The 21,762-nt window shown below is 43.0% G+C and overlaps 1 protein-coding gene across 1 annotated transcript in view; it reads right to left on the bottom strand.

Moving 5' to 3' along the window:
* Positions 1-30: 30 nt before the first annotated feature.
* COG5 (component of oligomeric golgi complex 5) overlaps positions 31-21,762 on the bottom strand; it is a 181,821-nt gene continuing 160,089 nt past the window's right edge. The window contains exons 16-22 of the mRNA XM_084298421.1: positions 21,375-21,437; positions 20,452-20,555; positions 18,746-18,983; positions 10,378-10,454; positions 9,756-9,882; positions 9,131-9,210; positions 31-790 (exon numbers count right to left, since the gene is read on the bottom strand). Of these exons, the coding sequence (XP_084154547.1) occupies positions 676-790; positions 9,131-9,210; positions 9,756-9,882; positions 10,378-10,454; positions 18,746-18,983; positions 20,452-20,555; positions 21,375-21,437 (804 nt within the window). The 3' untranslated portion in view covers positions 31-675. The remainder of the gene's footprint in view (positions 791-9,130; positions 9,211-9,755; positions 9,883-10,377; positions 10,455-18,745; positions 18,984-20,451; positions 20,556-21,374; positions 21,438-21,762) is intronic.

The following is a 21,762-nucleotide window of genomic DNA, read 5'->3' as shown; positions in this document are numbered from 1 at the left end:
GTGAAAGTCTGCTTCACAAGGACCCATCCTAAGTATATTTTGATGCTTTGCTGTTAGGAAGCTGCTGAAGAATCTTAAATACTGAATTCACGATTGGATAGTCAATGTTCTTTATTACACTTTGAGCCAGAAGAGAGTTGAAATCAATATAAATTATTCTCAAGTGACAGCAGTGCAATAGCAAATGATTTTATGTTAGTTGTAAGTATTTTTCCGTGTGTTAAAATTAGTAATTTTTAGATAGAAACTGATGATTCTAGCATTTCAAAAGCACAATTTTCTGAATAAGGCTAAAATGCATCCAACTCCTTAAAACTATGCTTATAGGAAAAGAGCTACTTCCTTATTTGACATATTCAGCAATTATACTGTAATATTTGAGTATGTTCTAATTTTAAACCTTTCTAAATTCAAAAGGAATGCTGGAGTATGATTCATTTTTATTAGATGTAGATGTACAGCACATAAAAATGGTACAGTTTCATAACATTTGTGTATAAATAAGTTCCTATAATGAGAAGGTAAAGCAAGAAGAGAGGAATTTCACAGGAAATAGGTAAACACGTCTCATTGTAAAGCTTGTGATATTTGGAAGTAATTTACATTAACCCCAAGTATCCCTGTGGCACCAAAGGCTCATGACTGCATTGCTGTCTGAGAGTTGCCCAGATGCTGTCACTGGAGGGTTGACATCGCTTTCTGCAGCAGCTGAACCATGATGGGATAGACGGGGGCAAACTCCTTTCCTTCTCGCGTTCTTACTGATTGAACGTATGCTTCCAGTGCGCCTCTAAAAAGAAAAACCAGCAACGTAGTTAAAGCAGTAAAATAGTGTACTATAAAAAGTTCAAGATAGGAAATTAAAAACTTTTTTTCCCCTACTAAAGAATTTCACATGTCTGTGTGGAAGGTAGCAGTGAAGAAAGCCTCTACAGAGCTCTACATAATTGTTTCATGATCTTTCTCTCCTTTCTTGCATGTTTTGAGGAGTGAACAAGTTAACATTTAAATAATCAGCAGCAGCATGTTGCAGATGGCTTGAAATGACAGCTCTGACGCACAGACTCAGGCACATTGCTGTACTGGTAACCTTTAGAAATGAAAAGAATAGACTCCAGCTGCTGCAGACGCTGAGAGTACAACTCAGAAAATGAAAACTGGGACACTGGTGAACAACTGAAATGCCTTTAGGTGATTTCCTGGCTAAGTCTTTTGAACTGCTGTCCTTTGGGAAATACTGGCCTAAACCGGAGACAAATCGCATGCGTGTGGTTGTTACGTAGCTTTGCGGTGTTTTTCTTACGTGTTGTAGGATGTCACACATAAAAGTGGTGTGCGAGCTACACAAATACATTTCAGAGCTGAAAGGGGCAACTGTGAGCATGTGCATGTCTGTAAATAACCTGCTGTACAAATACACGGCCACAGCAAAATCACGCAGTCTTGCCGAAATCATTCAGGGGACCTAAGGGAACGTTGCAAACCCATGTGCACCTGTAGCAAATGAAGCTGATGGGAAACAAGCAGGCCCTAAATTAGGAAGGGTAAGGCAAGGAGACATTCAAAACTGACTCAGCTTGTGCCTCTCACCCTAAGGGTCAGGAGTAAGGTGGGTGATGTGGGATGGGAGAGTCTCATATTCCTGTAGGAGCCTACCGCAGTGGGAAGTTACACGTGAGCCCAGAAAACCTGGCAAATAGAGAAGTTGGTAGGATGAAGTGGGGTCACAACACATGCCATTGCGTCTGAGTGACGGCATCACTAAACCTGCAAGGGATCTGAACTGCCTGAGCGAAAATTAAAAATCACCCGAGTCAGAGCTTTGCTGGAAATCTTCAGCAGAGTTGATTCAAAAAACTGGGCTGCGTTCCTGAGGCCAGGAGCCTGTGCTCAGTCTGGGAGAGAGGCGAGTCCAAGCTTTGGGTTCTGAGAAGCCGGAGGGCGCGATGAGAGCCCGGCCCCGCGGGCTGCACCCACATCAGCGCCACGCAGGTACCTGGGAGCCACACGGCCACAGGGTGCACACAGGTGGCTCACATCTGCAGCCAAACTCCCTGCCTCGCATACTACAGGAGTCTTGATGCACAAAGAGAGCCAAGTGTTCAAATGTGTATGCAAGGAATCTGAGGCCTAGCAGCCTATCTGCTGCTGAGCACAGGCTGGGAAGGCAGTGGTACAGCACGAGGCACTGCCCTGACTCCCCGCAGCCCCGTGAGATGCAGCCGCTGGGCTGCAGGTCCCCTGCGCTGAAGCCCAGAGCTCGTTGTCCAAGACCAAGGTGATGGAAAAAGAGGATGGAGTGAATTACTGGAGAGTCAAGAGGTTTCAGAAGGCTGCGGTGACTGAATGAAGAACCAGGCCCTGCTGTTGGCCTGCATGCACTTGAGGGCTCTTCACCTGTACTAACAGCTTACTACTGAGTTACCACTGCCTGGTCCACACTCAGTACCAACACACTCTCAAGAGCTGCTTTGCATTTTTTTTGCACGTAGCATACACCAAGAGAAAAGTTAACCCCCTTCACAATCAGAAAGGCGAGGAAAGAATATTTTACCTAGCCAAAATAAAGCTTTCTGCCCTTGGGCAGCTCCCTGAAAGCTTCCAGCCTGCCCTTCCCACTGGTCTCCTGGGGCCTCGCAGGGTCTACAGGGACAGCAGCAACAACTGCAGCACCGCCAGCTGCAGCCCACGAGTGCTCCACGTGCAGCTCGCCTCGCTGCCAGCATAGCCCATCAGCCAGACTGACCAGAGATCAGCCACGTCCTCAGGTAAGCTTTGAATAACGAGAGGACAAGATTAGGGGGAAGGGACAGCAGGCTGAGTGCTTCTGAGGTCACCGGGCCTCTGGTGTGGCACTGAGGGGCACAGGCAGGGCACGTGAGGAGCAGGCTGAACTCAGCCTCAATGGGAGATGCAGGCAGGGAAGGCTCAAGGGTCCTACCGTGACGAAGGGAGATGCTGCAGAAGAGCCAGACGTGTATCACAGTCCTGCTCAGGTCAGCACTCAAGAGCGCAGGTCAGCAGGGATCATTAAACACGTCAGATTTTAGTTTCTACACAGAATAGTCGCCTATACTTAAGCTGAGACACTTCTGTGACAATTTTCTTGCTGTAGCTGTCAGTTATTCATCTTGCAGATCTTCCTCCCCTCCCACTCACCAGTGCCCCTGTCTTTGCCTCGATACATTTCCCCGAAGTTTGTTGGTCCCAAATAGTTTTGAAGTCATCGAAAGCTGCAAATAGGAAAAAACCACAAAACATATTGACCTGCTTAACTTAGAAAGCTCTGACACCTCTTGGTGAAGCTGTGGGATGGCATCGCTGTCCAGATGGTAACACTGCTGCCCCTTTCTGACTTTGATTATCTCCTTGCTCAAAAAAAAACCCTTGAAAAAGATGACAGAGATCACCAGATACTTCAGCTGAAAGGGAGAAGCAGCTCTACCCTAAAAGCAGCACCCGAAACCACTCACTGTCAGCCCTTGGTAATCCTTAGCCAGACTGCTGCTCCCATCAGCTCAAACAGGCGGGGATGAGATTTGGGCTACTCCAAGTGCCAAACACCAGCGCGAGCCTTGCCGTCACCCCCTCCAGCAGCTTTGGCCTTTTTTCTCTTTCCTGTCTGAAACGAACCTGATTTACCTGGCAGGATGACCGGCAGCACTGGCAGGTGCTGTCACCGCGTAACTCACAGAGCAGCTGAAGGAACTGATTGTGAACTGGTTCTGGAGGTGGGCCAGGCTCAGAGCTGCCCAGCCCCTTCTCCTTCCCCAGCACACAAAGAGCTGACAGAAACCCATCTTTGTCAGCTCTCTTGTTGGGCTTTCTCTTTTACTGGGGCTTTGCTGCCTTGTTTCAGAGACAACGTCAAACTTCATCGATATCACCAGCGCAGGAACATCTTAACTAATTCTTTTCCACCCAAAAGCCAAACAATAATTACCACTCCAACACCATGATGTAAATTCTCAGGCGGTTTCCTAAAACACACCTTGTACAGTTGTACATTAAATAATGAAAAAAACCAGCCTTCTCAGTACTCTGATACTACGTGCGTTCACTATTTTCCCACATCCCATGTTTGAATCTCCAGCAGAAGTATTTAAATGCTGTAGAGCAGCTGAAATGCAGTTCAGAACTAGTGATGGGCTGGAACCTGGAGCTCCATTCCCTGCCTGGTGACCCCGGAACAACTCCTGATCAGCCACCACCGGGCCCTCAGCAGCTCAGGAAACTCCTCAGCATCACTGCCTGTGGCAAGGGCATGGTGGCGATGTGCCAGGAAGCCTGGCCTTCCCTTTAGGGACAGGAGCCCTGCTGAGGAAAGGTCCGGGCAGTAAAACGGCAGAAATTACAAATCCTGAGAGAAAGGGTATTCAAAGTCCAGGGATTAACAGGAAGATAGCTTTAGAAGTGCAAAGGAGGATGACCAACGCAAATGATCACCAAGCAGACGTGATTTCAGATGTACATTTTGGATGGGAATTTAGTTTCTCTGAAGATGATTACCTGATCTGGTAATCCTGTGTGGGATTTCAGGACTGTGACACGCAGAAGCACAAACCCTGCAGGAGGGTGCTCGGGGCACAGCACGGTGTTGGCTGCAACACGGCCAGACGGCAGCTCAGGCAGGCTGGGGTGGAAACCCTTCAGCAATACACTCCGCTGAAGCTGCTGAGATGCCTGCATGGCTGTCTCGTTTCAGAGATAAATGTGTTTAATAGCAACGTTAACGCCCGAGATGCATATTTTACATGCTATTTTTGCACACTTTACTGGTCCTAGATCAAACAAGCCTTTGTAAACCAAGCCATCAGCACAGCATCCGATTCAGAGGCATCATTTGCCCAGTTAAAATATCTGTATTGCAAGAGAGAGACTTGCTCCTGCAGAGGACACTGTAAAAACGCTTGTGCATAAGTAATGATGGGAAATAAACAGCATCATGGGTGGAAACGGTATCACCAAGTCTGCAGCACAGATCGCAGCTGCTTTCATGTAAAAAGATGGAATTTATAGTTATATTACTGATGTTTAAGAAGATGGAAGAAACCCTGTTTATGTAATACACAAAACACGCTCTTGAAGGGATTAGACTAAATAATGCCCTAAATTCAGCATCTTCCAGTCTAATAAAGGACATAAAACCTGCTCGGCAATCTGTTTCTATTTTAAAAGACGAGCTCTGGTATACATTACAAACATTGTTTGTAGAAGGGAGCTATGGAAGGAGGCTTGGTGGGCTGTTCTGCATACATTAATGCTTCATTAAAAATGCCATAAGAAGTAAGGAAAAAAAACCCTCTAAGTTTAAGATACCCTCCCACATACGGAAAAGGATTTTAAAGCACTTATTAAATTACTTCACTTGCTTGAGCAAAAACATGAGCTTTCTTGGAAATCAGGACAAGCTGATTATATAAGACCCAGATAGTTCTTTTTAAAAATGTTATTTCAACGCGTGGAGATTTACATCTACTGCAAAAAGTGGGGAAAAAAAACCACGTGTGATTTGGGCTGTGGCTCTTCAAGGGATCTTAATGCGAATCATTTGGAATTACTCTAATTAATTAGTGAGTGTATTCACGTTGTGAGTACCGGTGCTGCCCTCCTGGGGCTCCAAAGGCTGAGGCTGGGCCCGTCCTTTGGCTGGGTGCTGCTGCAGGGCCCTGCAGACCCCGCTCCCAGTCGGTGGGGCAGCCTTTTCCTGAGCGTGCTGTTAAAATCCCGTTTGCTCTGCAGAGTGAGGTCAAAGAAGAACGTGGAAATCAAGCAGTGTGAGAGAACACCTGTCTGGCACAGGATCTATTTAATCGGGCACTACACAAGTTGCTGGAAAACCAGACAGTAAAATCTGACAGCACCACCTATAGCGCAACAGCGACATCGCTGTCGGAAATTCCCTACCAGAGAGCTTGGTGGAACTGTGATTTTTGTTTAATGACCGAAAATAACTGCCCCTGAGCACTTTTATGGACAGGCAGGTGCTGGCCAGGGACGTGGGTGGGTGCACCCCTTTGCAGGGTGAGAGCAAAGTCACACGAAGCAGCTGCCCCTTGCATTGATGGGAGCAGAAATGCAGCCCGGTGCTGATGTTTGCAGCAAAACCATCGTGCCTCCGTGCCTAGCGGGGCTGGAAACAGCCTCCAGGTGCTGATTTCAGGGTGGTCCCCAACCCTGCCAGGTCAGTGGTTAGTGGTCATTGCTGCTCGGGATATCAGCTCCTTGTGCAATGAACTCTGCTGCTCACTGCAATGGGAAGGGGTGAGCTCGAAGAACTTACCCATGAGCTGTCCTTGAGGCTGGCCCAAATGCTGCCACGTTTAACAGAAATGTTTCTCTTGTGGGAGATAAGCTGAGTTACATAGGGAAAGAAGGGACAAAAGAAAGCAAAGGGAAGCACCCTGGCTGCTTGCAAAGTGCTCCCTTCAACACCATCCCAGGCTCCGGGACTGTGCCTGCAGCACGGCCACCTCACCTGGCTGGCAGTGCCACAGGGCAGCCGGCTGCCCCAGAGGGCTCCCGTGCTCCTGCCTACTCCCCCTCCACGGAGCAGAGCAAATGGAGCTTGCAGGACACAACGCAGCTGCCCTATTTTAGTACCTGCTTCGGGAGGAGGTGAATCAGCCCCAGCAGTGCCGGGTTCTCTTCTGGCTATAAAGGGAGGCGAGCTCACACATCCCTGGCCAGGTAAATGCCACCCCTCACGCCGAACACCAGCAGGCAGAAGGGCACAAAAATGCTCAGAGTGCTCCTGATTCACGGCATCAACACCGTGCTGCATAGCAGGCATTTGAGATCCGCCGAGCAGAAGGAAAGCCGCAATTAGCTTTAATATTAAGCTGTAAAGATTCTGATAACACGTGAGTTAATATCTGAGAAGCGGGTCCCCAGAGGAATTGCACAGTTGTTACAGGCTAAAGCTGCAGAAAATTCCCATTTGTGAGGCTGCACCAGGCGTTAAGGGTAATTTCTTGAAGCCGTGCAGCCATCCGAGAGCCCAAAGCAGGCAGGGGCCAGGGCTGAGCAACATCAGTTGGCAAAGGCTTGGAGAGGGTGAGTGATAAAAATACTAGAGAGATCAGCAAGACGCCTGCAGTTCAAATGAAGTTCACGTGAGGCACAAAGTACAGGAGAGCTCAGAAATCTTCTGATGTAATATTAAGGAACACAGAGGTTACCAGCCCCTGTGCTGCAGACCCGTGCCCACTGGCCTCAAGCTGTCTGCTCGACACATCCAAGGACGTTTGTTCCTGCAGCTCAGCGAAGAGGCAGGAGGTACAGCACCCCATGGCAGATCAGGAATAGGGAAGAGCTCCTGGAGAGCTCCAGAGGCATTTGGGAAGGGCAGCTCTTCAAAGCTTCCCCCTCCATGCCCTGGGAGTGAGGATGTTCAAGCAGTGTCCAAACCCTCCACAGCACCAAGCAAAAAGACCACAGTCCCACCAAAAAATGCTCAACTGAGAACCTTGCAGCAGCCTGCTCTTGGGATTACAAAGCGTAAGTATTTTTATAGAGGCATCTCATGCAAAATGAATAAGGGATTCTGAACTGAAAAGTTTTCCAACTACACTAGTTGGGCTAATGGAAGATGCTCTCCCTGCCTAAAAGCCTTCTTTAGGTGTGTTAATACCTCCACGGTCAGAGCAATTTATCAGTGTCCAAACATGACCACCGGCAGGCCCGTTAACTGAATCAGTCTGAAGTTTAATTGTAGGCAAATACAATCATGTGCTGTAGTTTAAGGACGGCATTCTCAAGTTTGTATAAAGGGACTGTAAAGACCCAAATCCCATAAGTTATCATATGATCTTCATTCCTGGCTTTCTCTCATGATCTGAAATCAGCAGCTTTGCCAGTACAGTCAGGACAGAGATTACAATAAAAATATTAATACCTGGTACATATATAGCTCTATCAGCACTATACCCATTATCCATTCCCTGTAATGAAAGATGCCATAGCTCGAGATTCAAGAAACCTATAATTTTGTAATCAAATTAAACTAATGACATGCATGATTTTCAAAAAATACTCTTTTAATACGCATGTGAAGAGACACAGTTTGTATTTTAATATTCCAGAAATAAATCCCACTGACACCTACTGGTGATCAGCTAGCATTTCTGTAACTGGCCCAAGCATTACACTGGGCTGTATCGTGCTATCAGCTGCAGGAACTATAAATCATAGATACATAAATAATTACAGCAGACTCCTCTAGGCTGTGTGCTTTAGAAGTGCAGACAGATGATGGTCTATTTTCTCAAGTACAACCACTGCTGGCTGAACTTGAGTCATCTTGTACAATCTCAGCAAAAGCTGACCACAATCATGCACAGAAGTGCAAGGACAGAGCTGATCAAGCCCAGTACAGCTCCGTGTGACAACCTCTCCTGAGCCACTCAAGTGTGTAACACCAAGGCTGGGTCGGGACACGGAGAAGGTGGCTGGGAAAATTAAGCCATTAGGAGACAAATGATCATCCAGGCCTTGAATCCAGAGGATCCATGTGCTCGCTCTGTAACGTTCATAGAGCACTGATGTTCCTTCTAATGTATTTTAAAGATAAAATTTGTCTTGAAAGACAAAACTCTCCACACCTTTTCCTAATATTTTAAGACCCAAAATAGTATTTACCTATAAAGTTATCTACCCTAGTAAGATTTAAAAAAATCTGACATAATTACCACTTCCTAAAGATCCCCAGCTGGTTGCTGAAGAACAACATTACAGGGGTTACAAACAAAGCTCTTGCATTTTAAAATTCCTAGCTACATTTTCATTGCTAAAGCTTTAAATGCCTCTCTTTCCTTGATTTTTCAACAGTTGAGAGAGGCTAAACTTTTGCTAAAATACAGCGTTAACTTGGACCATCATTGTGTGTGCCTTCCTTCTTTTGGAAGTGGATTATGTGCTCATTCCAAAGGCACTGGAGGATTTGGATATGGGACAGAAAGGTGGTGTTGTTCTCCCATTTTGCAACTCATCCCATGAGTGGGAAGAGGGTAACAGTATTTATGGTAAGTCACCAACAGCACTCCTCTACTTTTCAAGACAAGCCCAGGTGTCCAGACAAGCTATTGCTCAATTGTCATAAAAGTACAGAAGAACGAGACATGATTCTTACCGTATGAGTGCAAGCCTGTCTTTTTCAGATGGATGATCATCAAGCCACTGGGAGTAGCGGGCAATGGACCACTCAGCCCTCTGATACAGGGAAACACAAACAAATACCAGTTACACATAAATGCAGAAAAGGGCATACACACAATTCCAGAAACAAAGATGAAATAAGTGAAGGCGATTAAGAGGCACGCTTAACACTGCGGCGACGCAGAATCAGTTAAGAAATCAGAGACAATTTAACAGAAACAGCCCAATACGTTATTTTGGGAGCTCAGCGATGATCTCCTACATCAGCTGTTTGCCCGGTTCTGACAGTGGTTTGCATCTAGATTTCCTACATCCGACTGCAATTCGCAGTCTGGGACAAGACCTCAATTTTCTTCTACGAGCTAACTGACTATTAAGGAATTGAGAGCCTGTTCAAAATCAGGTTATTATTTTCATACTGTTAATCAATAAAAATATGAAATCAGTGACCATAACACCTTTACCACAATAAAATCTAAAGCCATCAAGCCATACAAAATACGAGCTTGAATATTTTTTAACTAAAATAACAAGGATGAACAGTAACATTTTTTCCTCCTTAGGACATCTGCTAAGCAAAGACAGGTTGATCGTACTACCTGGAAGGGTGATTTTAACTCCGGTGGTGCTCTCGTGAACAAGAACTGAAGAATAATGCTGAATGGAATAACCTCTCCCAGAGCTGGGCTATTAGCGATATGCTCACTGGTCTGGAACAGCAGCGGTCTGGAAAAATGCAACAATATACTTGTGAAAGGAAGAAAAAGCTTATCTTATGCATTAGAATAATACCTACACAGTGGCAATATTGTGTTAGGATAGAATCACCTCGTTTTTTTCCCACTAGTCTGTATCTCAGGTTTTCAGCAAAGGTTCGGTTTGTAAAAATCTACAGAAGCTGTGTATTTTAATTAAACAACATAGGACTGTAAATTTTGTGTTTCAGTGAGAGCACGTAAGGTAACTACAGAACTCACTGTCATAAAGCAGCAGCACTGAAAGCAACACAAAACGTTACCATTTGGCCATCATTTGCATGACAAAGACTTTTAAATCATAGTTACACGCTGCTCAAAATTTAGAAGAACTTCAACATATTTCTGCTTCGCTTGTGGGTGTTGCCAAAAAAGCTCTCAGTTCAATCAGAACTAGCAAAAGGTACTGAGTCAGTTTTGAAACACAGCTTGGTCCTATAACCAGTTGTTAGCTGCTGCAACTCACCTGAACGACCTCAGCTGCCTGTACGATTTTCCCAGGTCAGAGACTCGCCGACACAGCGGTGCTACTGCTAACTCCATCTACAAAAACAAACATTTTAATTTGAGTTAGATTGTCCTCAAATCTAAAACTCAGCATTTAGGTAGTCTGCCTTTAAATAATAACCCAGGCTTGCAGGACCAATTCATCAGTTTGTTGCTGGTGGCTGCTTTTGAGACAAGAAGTCTTCTTTCATACCGCACTGCCCAAGCCAGGACTTCTGCTCATTTTTGGCAACACGGTAAGCACCCCATGACAAACAACAGCTCTTCTCCCTGGATGAGAATAGGATGAGCTCTCACGAGCTTGCTGCAACTGCGGCTTTGTTTGCCCGAGCACATTCATTTTGCCAGCGATGAGTTTCCACTTAGGTCAACATCCCAAATAGCCTGAGCTCAGAACGGGAAGAGAGCAAATCGAGGCAGGTTTCCACAAACCATTACAAAAGCAGCAGAAGCGCACACATATTTCAGCTGGGCACCCTTTCCTTTGGTGAAGGATGAGATTGAAGTAGTTCATTCTTGAATCCTTGGCCCCAAATTCAAAAGCCCAAAACCCACGTAGACTGGCAGGCAGCTGGGACCTATTGCCACAGGGTTGTGTGAAACCAGACAAAAGAGCATCCGTAAGAGCATTATTTTCTTGCTCAACTGTCTGCTCTCTGTTCAGTCTCTGAGTTACAGAATCCATCTTTAAAAACAAGCAATTTTAAACTCTTTGTGTTCTTTAAGCACAAAGGAGTTCACCTGCCTTGCTGAACAAGAGCCAGACTCTGCTCGGTTTTTGTGTCATTCACATGAGACTCAATTCCTGTCACAGAATCTCCATTACCAGCGAAGACACAAAAGTGAGAAAGAGCAATTTCACCTCCAGATCCCCGACTGAACCCTTAGGTACCATTACACGGCAAAAATGCAGTCAACACACACAAGAATACAAACAACACCGTTCAAAAATAAAAAGCTTCGGTAAAGTCATTTTATCCAGATGCGGATTAAGTCTTTATTTCTTTCGTTCCTGAAGTGTCAGTCAACAGAGGGAGGCAAATTTTGTTCTTGGTGTAGATTTTTTTAAATCCCCGGTTTGGAAAACCATTCAGACTGATTTCCACACAACGCACAATTATGATGTTTCAAAGGATCAGAGGTAAAATAAGTAACCAGATGAAAACCACCATACAAACAGCTTCCCATTTAAGTAACATTGCTGAACTAGTGTTAGAGCACTTCTAATAATACAGTGTTTAGGGTGAAGCCTTTAATACTGTTACTCCTTCCAGCTGCAGCCTCTTCTCAGACAGGGCAGGCAATAGGGAGTGCACGCTCACAGGACAGGCAGCTTCTCCCTGGGATTTCTGCAGGGAGGTGCCCCAGCTCCAAAATAGTGATGAAGCTCAGCACAAGCTCAGCACAAGCTCAGTGTTGTTTCCCCAGGTCTCTTGGGACACTTCTGAGCACCCACAGGAGCCAAGAGGCCAGCCTGCTGCACAGGATCAGGAGCAAGTGGCTGAAAAGAGGAATTTATTAAGTAGGATTCACTGCATCATGATACAAGACCTTGAAAGACAAACGATTTCTTCAGAGCTTCTTTTCAGGCATCAGTATTAGCTAGGGGCAGCTGGAAGTAACTGGTATCCTCCAGAAACCAGTGTCCCTGTGCTGGTGGGAGCTGTGGGCTTGTAGCTGCGAAGAACTTGGGAGAAGATAATCCTTGTAGGTGCCTTAGAGAATTTGATAATAGGCAACAAAATGCTGCTCTGACTCGTGGAAACAGAGAAGCACGGATCAAACTGTACCCAGGAGGAGAAAGAGATCCCAGCACAGCAGAATATAATTCTGCTTAATAAGTTTTAAATGATCGTTTCTCTCCTGAAACATAACATGATGTAATGAGACGTAAGTGAAACCTTCTACAGCTTAACCAGTTCCTTATTAAAACAAATTTCAATGATTTCTCTTGAACATATTTAGTGGTTTCCATAAATTAACATTTTCAGTCTTAAATACTAAAGAATAAAATTTCCTTCAGAAAATTCTGTTACTTTGTCTTCAACCTTTATTCACGGTAGGGAATTATTAGTATTGCTAGAGCTAGATAAATTTAATGGCAGCAGATGGTTGATTCGTGAAGTACTAGTTGCCAAAGGAAAAAAAAAATGTTTTTAAGCTTTGCAGCATACTATACCATCTCAAATTGACTCACGAAGAGTGGGAATGAGTGAAAGCTGATGTGGTAAAAATGCACATAAACCACAGAAACTGCTTTTTTGTGTGTGTGTTTTAATTTACAACGCTAGTCTGCTATGTGTTATAATCCAATCCCTCCGATAAAAACTATACTTCATGTAACAACAAAGATTGTGGTTTTTACTTGTATTTTAGCTATTTGTCCAGATCCAATGATATAATGAGATGCCACAGGATCTTTCTGCTGCTGCAGTCCCTTCTGCAGGCCCTCTGTGGAGGTTTTGTGCCTCTGCCAAGCACCAAGCTGGGTGGCACCACTGGCTCAGGAGGCTCTGGGCACCGCTGCTGGTTTTACGGTGCTGCAAGAAGCCAGAGCACACGTCGCTGTGTCATTCTGCCACCTGTCATCACCTGAAGCTGCATCAAGTGTTGAGTCATGCAGTGTGGTTCTGCTGCAACAGCTTTTGTTGTGAGATGTAACTCCAGCTTCCAAAGCATTTCGGTGAGCTTTTCCAGGTCAAGTGCTGCTTTTGGCTGTCTGAGAGCCAGTACTTGTACCATGGTGCGTGTGAGGCCTTTCATACATCCACATTCAATGGGCTTTACATACGTAAAGATGAGTTGCATTTTTTGTTTCCTTTCCAAATTTCTCTCCCAAAATCACATATTTGAAAAATTGTATGTGCAGGTTAAATTCAGTAAGAAATGAAGTGTCCAAGGAATAATGTGTGATCACGACTAACGTGAGATGATCGTTATCACAGCACCTCAGGACCTGTTGGAGGAGAAGCAATAACAAGTGGATGTGCACATTGAAAAGGGAGAGCTAGAATGGAAGAAGGCCTCACAACTGCCTCATTTCCGCTAACTTTGTTCCAAACCCATTGCTTTTCCATGATTTATTCATGTTATTTTGTTATGCTTCGCAGAACAGAAGGACAGGCTCTCGCCCAACTCCTATATAGAACATATTCCTCTTCTCCATGATTCCTGCTCTCTAGGCCTAAAAAGGCTATGTTAGCTTTTCTTCTCGTATGACCCTGTCATAGCCCACGGCTAGTTGGTCAATTATCTGTTGAACTATTCACTGGCTAGCCATATTGTAAAAAAATCCATCACATGGCTGGCTTCTCTAATCGGATTATGTTCAGCAACCCAAGGGTGAAGTTAATACGTAGTCCAGATACAGATAATGCATGTAGATTGAAGGGTGCTTTGAAAAACCCCACAGTGAAGTTATTGTTTTGTGCCTATTGTGGTATTTTCAAGATCCCTCGTTACCAAAAAGCTGTTTTTTCAGTTGGAAAATCTTAGCATTAAATTTTTAGCAATTATATTTCCTCCTGGCCAAGATGAATTCCAAGTTTTTAAATGTTAACTCGAAATGCTTTTTTTCTAGCCATTCAGCAGGAGAGAATGCTTTAACAAGCGAGGGAGCAGAAGAGTGAATTATTGTATGAAAGAAGCTGGCCTTGAAGGGATGGGGAATTTGATTTCTCCACCGTGCAGCAATCCCAAAATGGCTGAGGTTTAAGTAAATCCTTCAGCTGCAATACCTCCAAAATATTGCACATAAGAAAATAGTTTCCTCCTTCTGGCGGGATAGTTGGCATTAAACATTAAGTCCATTTTATCTTTGTAGCTTTTGCCCTTGTGACTACGACTGTGATTACAACTTCCTGCTTCCCTTACTTCTCTGTAAGAATCTAAAAAGAAGAATATCTTATGAAAAATTATTAAAAAAACATTTTTAGTTGTATTATCTTGCTTGATCAAAGGAGCAAACCTATTTACATTTAAAAAAAAAAAATGTAAGATTATTATCCTTGCTTTTTTAATGCATATTAAATCAGGAAAAGATTCTGACCATAAGCTAACCAGCAGACAGGAACATTATGTCTATGCTAGAATTTAGTGTAGTCAACTTCTACAGTAAAAACATTTTTCTAGGAAAATTCAGTAATGCCAAAACATTTTGCAGTAACATATTGACAAAAACTTGAAGAGCTGGTGGCAGTGTTAACTATGCCCCATCAAAACAGTTTGACCACAGTACTGAAAGACGACTAAAAAAAACCTCAGGTCACACCTAGATAAAAAATATCCGAAGCTATATACAGCATGGTATTAACTCAAGCAGGACCAATAAAAATATTTTCAGCCTCTCAACAATGGCTGAAAATAACCAGTCATGACATGACATGGGGTTCGTGGCAGAGGCAGTGGCTCCAGCTTTCCATGTCACTCCAAACACAGCACGCAAACCTGTGCCATGGAAGGCACAAGATGGGAAATCACATCATGCTTTCACACATGAAGCCTAAGGACGACTTAGTCTTTGAACATCTAGACTAGTTGATTTCAATGTAGTTGTAATTTGTAATTACAATTAATAAACAGCCATTTTCCTATATCAGGTTACAAACTGTATGTAGCAGACTACTAATTTTCATGCCAAATATTACTGTAGAATCCCCATTTCTTCTACATAAAAGCCTCAGTTTACTGTGTTTATATCTCTTCCTTGGCTGCACTGTCCAGAAATTCTACCAGGCTTTAAGAAGGCCTGAACTACCAGCCACAAATCCCAAAGCATGCCTCAGTGTAAGTGCTGTAGCAACTCTGAATACCAAACAAGCTAAAGGGTCCTCTGGAGAAGAACTGGTGCTCCCCAGAAACAGAAATGAAAAACCATCAGGGCTTGCTTGCTTGCCTCCAGCAGAACATTTTTTCCAGTCTGACTAGAACTGAATTTGAAAGTGAAATTTAGTATTACATACATGAATATTGAATCATGATCATCTTAAAAATACAAAAACAAATGAAAACAACATGATCCAGGAATTTGTGGGTCTGAACTGGAAAGTAATCTTGTCCAATTGCCTGTATAAAAGCTGCGAGCATGAGTAGAGGTGAATTCAGCCTGTACACTGGAAGTATTTCAACAATGAGAGTCCCAAGAAACAGCACAGTATGTGATAATAAGCTTGCAGCATTGCAGACATTTTCAAGGGCTTAAAAAGCTTCTGTGTTCCTGTAAGCACTGATCTTTATGAAATCCTGATATTCTGGCATATTTCATGCCTATCGTACCTATTTTACGGCCACCAAACTAGCACACAACTGGTCTTACTGCTGAAATATCTGTAATGCCTAAGATAGCAAAAGGCAATACTGAGGCTGTGCAAACAGGATCAGACAGAGGGTGTGGGTTCAACAGAATTACAGCAGTAATTCCCAACTGTGTAAGCAGCTGAGCCTTACTCAAGAAAATTGGATCTGTTATGCACTTCACCGGACCCAGTTCTGAATGAAGAGAGCTTGAAGCCTCTGTTTTCCCTCTTCTATGTATAGATACCTGTTGTTTTGAGGCAACGTTATCAGTAAAACAAGGCTGTGGTGCAAAAAAATGTCACATCTGACTGTCAGCCAAAGTAATTCTGCTAAGTAAGAGGCAACTGTGTCTCTAAGTGACCTGGAAGAAATGCGGTAAGAACATTTAATAAGATGTCCCAAATCTGATGCAATCCAAAATTATTTGACTTGCAACATAAATGTTTATAATAGGACTTCAAGTTGACCAAAGCTGGATAGATCTGCCCAAGTCTTCAGCTTGCAAGTAATCCCAGAACACCAAAAAAGGTTTTTAAATCTCAAAATACAGTTTGAAGCCTGATAATGTAACCCCTTTTGAGTACAGAAAATTCAAGATGACTCTACAAGACAGAGTACAAGCTAAAGCATTTTATAAACAAACCTCCTCCTACACACACAGTGTCTTTCCAGGCAGGTTCTTTCCCTCAGCTCTGGCATCTGTCCAGCAACACAGTGCCTTTCTGGGCCAGAAAGTACTCTGCACGCAGCATTTAGGGCTGCTTGGGAAAGCTGTCCTTCCCATCAAGTCAGAAACCCAGCCGAATTCCTCAGCCCAGGGCAGCAGCGATCTCCCCTTCTCTTCGGAGGAATCCAGCCATCTCCTCGACAAAGGCAAGCGCCATGCCAACAACAGCATGGAAGCGAACTGGCTCCCATGCTGGATTGCAGCCACAATTCAGGATGAGCACATAGAAAACATGCCTAGGACAAAGCTACACCCTCCCCAGCAGGGCGACCTGGCAGCTGGCACTGGTTTACATGTTCTCCAAAACCCATTGATTTTGGGGAGGAGGAGACACACCCCAGAAAACATGGACATAAGGCAGCCTTCAAATGCAAAATACTTAGTCTATTTTCTGTTATCCTGAGCGATCCCAGGCCATTCTGGACTCTAAAAAATCCCTGCACAGCCTGGGATGCCCCAGGGAGCTCTGTGCAGAGATACCTGCAGGTACAGAGTGAGTGGACCCAGCCAGTTCTTCTAAAAGGCCCCTTTTAAATAAACTAAGCATGTTATGCGATGTGAAGATGAGAAAAACACAAGGAAGCCCCCAGAAGCAGCAACTGTCAAAGGCAGGAGACAAGAATGAGTTCAGAACCTTTTTTTTTTTCCTTCCCCAATACAAAAGAAAAATAAAAAATTTATCTTCACTCAGCTGTCCGCTCAGGAGTTTCACTCAGCAAGGGGTAAGAACATGCAATCCCCCTACACTCTGATGAAAACATACCTTCATTTCTTACTTAAAAGGCAACCTGTGTCAGAACGAGAAAAATATGTGTTTAAAAAGATAAACGAGTGATATTTTTAGTATTATAACAATAGGTGCTTAGATCAGATGCTCTGAACTGTAGAATTAGGTAAGGATATTTCCCAAATTTATACGACTTACTTTAGCACTGCAGCATAAATTACAAAAATTATTTATATTCCTTCCAGAGGAGGAGTCAAGTGTCCTTTTTTTCTATTTTACACCATTGTCTTCAAAATAGCAAAGGGAACGGAGCCTTCCCACTGAACTCAATTGAACACTTCCCTTTAAATTCTTTGGTTAAAGGCTGGTCTGCTGCTTTTGAGTAATGAATACAAGAACTCTACTCAGGAGTAATCAGTAGAAGGCTGTTGCATGGTTTAGTCCACTGTTAAAAAATGACAATTGTGTAAGAGCCTGAAAGCTGAAAGAGCTGGAGTTGATCCTTTCAATACCACCCATAACCAAACAAAATGCCCCAAATGGAATTGCCCTGATACCTGTTATGACAGCTGAAGTCCCAGTATGGAACATGAAAAGAGGGGCTGGTTTTCACACAGAAAGGTTTTTGACGCCTAAGGGCTGACACAGTGTCAAGCAACCTGATCTTTATGTACATCCTGACAAAGATTTTTCTTCTTGCCTTTTTTCAGGGCACTTAAAGGCAAAAGATACAAAGCAGCCACAACCAGGGAAGAGGAAAGTAGTTCCTCTGCTCCCTGCCTTCCTCTCCTACCTCAGTCACCTACTAGCCAAAAGCAGCCCTCAATACGCAGACAACTGGTGCCTAATTCCCTTTTCCACTTGGATAACCGGTATTCTTCGGGCCAATTTAGAGGATGCCTGTGTTCTTTGGCAAGTTAATCACACAGTGTTACTATGGACAAATTAAATTTAAATATAGCAGATAACATGGAGAAGCAGTGGATATTAATCTAGCAATTTGTTTTGTGTTTTAGTTCAGTATAAAGATATGGGTAAATCTGAGAGACAGGCGAGTCAGGTCATGAAGAGAATCCCACAGGAAAACTGCCCTTCTATTAATGAAAGGGCAATTCTTCCACAGGATATTAATATTTCTTCAGCTTGTCTCTTCCTCTGCAAGGCAGGTGAGCTAGTGATTAACCACTGCTGGCACCGTGATATATAAAGCAATTAAGAAAACGACACTCTATTCCATTATAAGAGAGAGAAAGAATGAAGTGAATGAACAGTGGCAAATGATGGATGTACCGAAGAGGTCAGACAAGATGGATAATATTTCAAGATGCAGCTGAAAATAAATGAAACAGTCACTTGATGGGGAGCTGTCACACCTCCTTGAATGTGCTTTGTGGTGACAACTACTTGGTGGTACATTTCTCAGGAATCAGCATCTCGGAGAAAATGTTTGGAACTGGAATGCACCAATCTCCACAGGTACTTTATACTGTTTATACTTTGCTGGGGGTAAAAGTATTGATATGTTTCAGAGAACATAGTGAAGCAACAACAAAAAGCAGAAGCTGGCATTAGGGGTACCTGTGCGAAATCTGCCGCAAGCCGCATCTTCCCACCTTCACCAAGGGGCCTTATTAAACTGGCATTGCGAATGAAAAGTTCAATTGCTCTTTGAGCCATGGCTTCAGTATTATCAAAGACGAAGTCAAAACACTCAAAATGTCTGAAGTAGTCACTCATTACTCTTGCTATAAAACCCTGTAGTTCTTTCATGTAGAGAGAACAAGGGACATCTGGTTTTCCTGAGCTGGATAATGATCTGCCAAAAAAGAAGAAAAAAGGAAAAAGAAATGGAAGCAGTTAAATTCATCTTTAAAACACAACCAAAAACTACAGGATTCTTTTTCATTTTTTTCCCTACCCCATGAAGCCATGGCATGAATTATAGAGTATCGTTTAGGCTCAGAATAGAGTGTGTAGCTCTTTCTGAAACCGTGGTGAAAAAAATCTCTCTTACCAGCCATTCCCATCCTAGCAAGATAAAGGAAATCACCCCACTCCCACCTAACTTGCAGAGCCTCTGCTAGTTTGGAGCATAAAGCTCAAATCCAGCACTAAATTTAAACATCCCAGCTGTTGACATAAAATTCTAATAATGGATCAGAAAATACATGTCAGAGGGTCACTAGTTTAGCCTATCCCAAACCTGTTCTCTGCCTAGAATTAGTTTCATAGATTGCTCCAAACCAAGGATTATGAAGGCAATCTAATTACCACAGAAGCAGCACAGAAGCTAGAAAACACAGAAATAAATCACCTTCCTCTTTCTTTGAATCACAGCCAGGCAAGCAAGCTCTTCCAAACTCAGGAACCTGAGCATGCAGGCTATCTAACAAAACTCAGCCTTCGGATGGAATCAGTTTATCCACTCTGACAGATATCTTGCTAGTGGCAGCAAAAGAAAGATGGAGAGGGTAAAATATTGTTTTGTTTTAAGAAAAAACAAAAGCCAAAAGGAAAATGAAAACCAGCTCTGAAAATATACCTTTTTTTTTCAGTGAATTTCCAAGACAGAAAAAAGAAGATTGATGTCTATTGACCAAATCTTCTGTGTCTTCAGGACAACTCATGATATAAGAAATATCACAACAGGGATAAGCAAAACAACACTCAAGGCGAAAGCCTCCAGTATAGCTAGGACCTGAGATGTTTGCAGATAAAGAATACTGGAAATGGTCATCTACATTTTTACAGAAAAGTGGCTTAGCATAATAAGTCTGAAAAAAAATAATTGAACCATTTCATATTTAGTAGTAAGGTAGAAACATTTCTTTGTAATTTTGAATCAGATGCTCTATTTAGGAACACTAACAATTCTGAGAACTGCCCACAAAAAAAAGAAAAAAAAAGGAAAAATAACAGTTTGAAAGCAGAAGAGGGCTTTTAAAGCAGAAAAAAATGGCCCCTGCTTGGTTTTCTTTGCATTTTAAAAGGAATTTTACTCAACAGATACAAAAAAAATAAAAAAATAAAAAAATAAAAAAATAAAAAAAAAGGAGGAAGACACGTGTTGCTTGATTAATTTGTTTCAATAGCTATAATTCTGCTTTCTGTGTTAATTGACCATAATGTATCACCTACCTTCCCCTCAATAATCATGGGCTCTTGCTCCAAGGACATTGTGGCAGTAACAATTTATTATGCATATGGCAATAATAATTTATTTTGCATATGCAGGATGTCTTACTAAGGCAACAGTAAATTTAAAAAAATATAATGGTATTTACCCAGAAAAATCTTCCTGGTGCATAGTGATGATAATAGCTTCTACTGAATCTCCTACAGAGTTCAGTAACGGTTGAACAGCACTACCCATTAGATCATGGACTGTCTAAAATAGAAAAAGGCAGAAATAAGGAACAGAAACTACAAGCATTTGTATTCTGACACCTCAAAAATACCTTGACAAACAGTTGATACCAACAGCATCTTTTTTACTACTCAGTATTAGGAACTGCTAAGCAGAAGGACAAAACCCTGAGATTTAACTTTAATTAATCTAACCAGAGAAGTACATAAATAAGGCTGTTTACTACTTCTTTGTACATGAAGCCTTTCTTTCAAGAATGTGCAGAACAATCTAGCATTCCTGGTTTGCAGACAGACATGTTCTGGTGCACACAGCTCATTCAGCCATTCACTCCCCTGAGACAGGCAAGCTGCCCTTCATTCCTCCGCACACAGCCGCTCCCAGATTAGTGCACAGCAGGATGGATGTGCAGAGCTGTCACCCACAGCACCCAGAGCACAGCCTGGCTCTCCACACCGCCCCGCGGAAAAGCACCAGATAGCATAAAGATCACAGGGTGGTTTGTGTGTGTGTGTCAGGGGGTGGTGATAAAGGATTCAGTTACTGCTGGGTGCGTGCTGCAGAGGAAGGTATTTATTTTCACAGTCTGATGACAACTGGGTTCCGAGCATTATGAGAATATTCTTAAATACAAACATTACTCAAGCTGTGCCTTGGCACATGCAACACTTATGTAGCTGCAGATAAGACAAAATAAAAATTGCAGAATATTTGTCTGGCTTTGGCTAACACACATTCATACAAAATACCTGGAAAAAAAGCATCCATCTAAAGAGTAACCAAAAAAAAAAAAAAAGCAAACTTCAACCCTCTCCCTGCAGCATCTGGACATTCAATTACCTTTAAGGCAGCTGTAATTGTTTGCTCAGCAGCTGCTGGGAATGAGCTCTGGTTGGCAATGACCTACAAATGTTAAAGGAATTGTTAACAGTCAACATTCAACAAATGATTAGAATCTACAACTTTTATTTTCATTTAAAAACATACTGAGTTATCCTTGGTAATGAGTGGAATATATATGTACAGATAACTATCGAATGTGTTTCATACAGACAGAATTCTTAATGCCCCACTATCAGTCCTTTGCTCTCCTATTTCCTATGGACTCTGCTGCTACCTTGGCAAAGAAATTAATTAAGTGATTTCAACTGAAATTTAGCTGAAGGGTTAATATAATCAGAATAAATTTAACTGGTATATTCTCCTGCTGCTTTGTGCAGAATTTATG

The sequence above is a fragment of the Netta rufina genome, assembly GCF_964035555.1.
Source record: "Netta rufina genome assembly, chromosome: 1".
Taxonomy (NCBI): domain Eukaryota; kingdom Metazoa; phylum Chordata; class Aves; order Anseriformes; family Anatidae; genus Netta; species Netta rufina.
The sequence above is the reverse complement of the archived record's forward strand: the minus strand, read 5'-3'. Positions and strand labels throughout refer to the sequence as shown.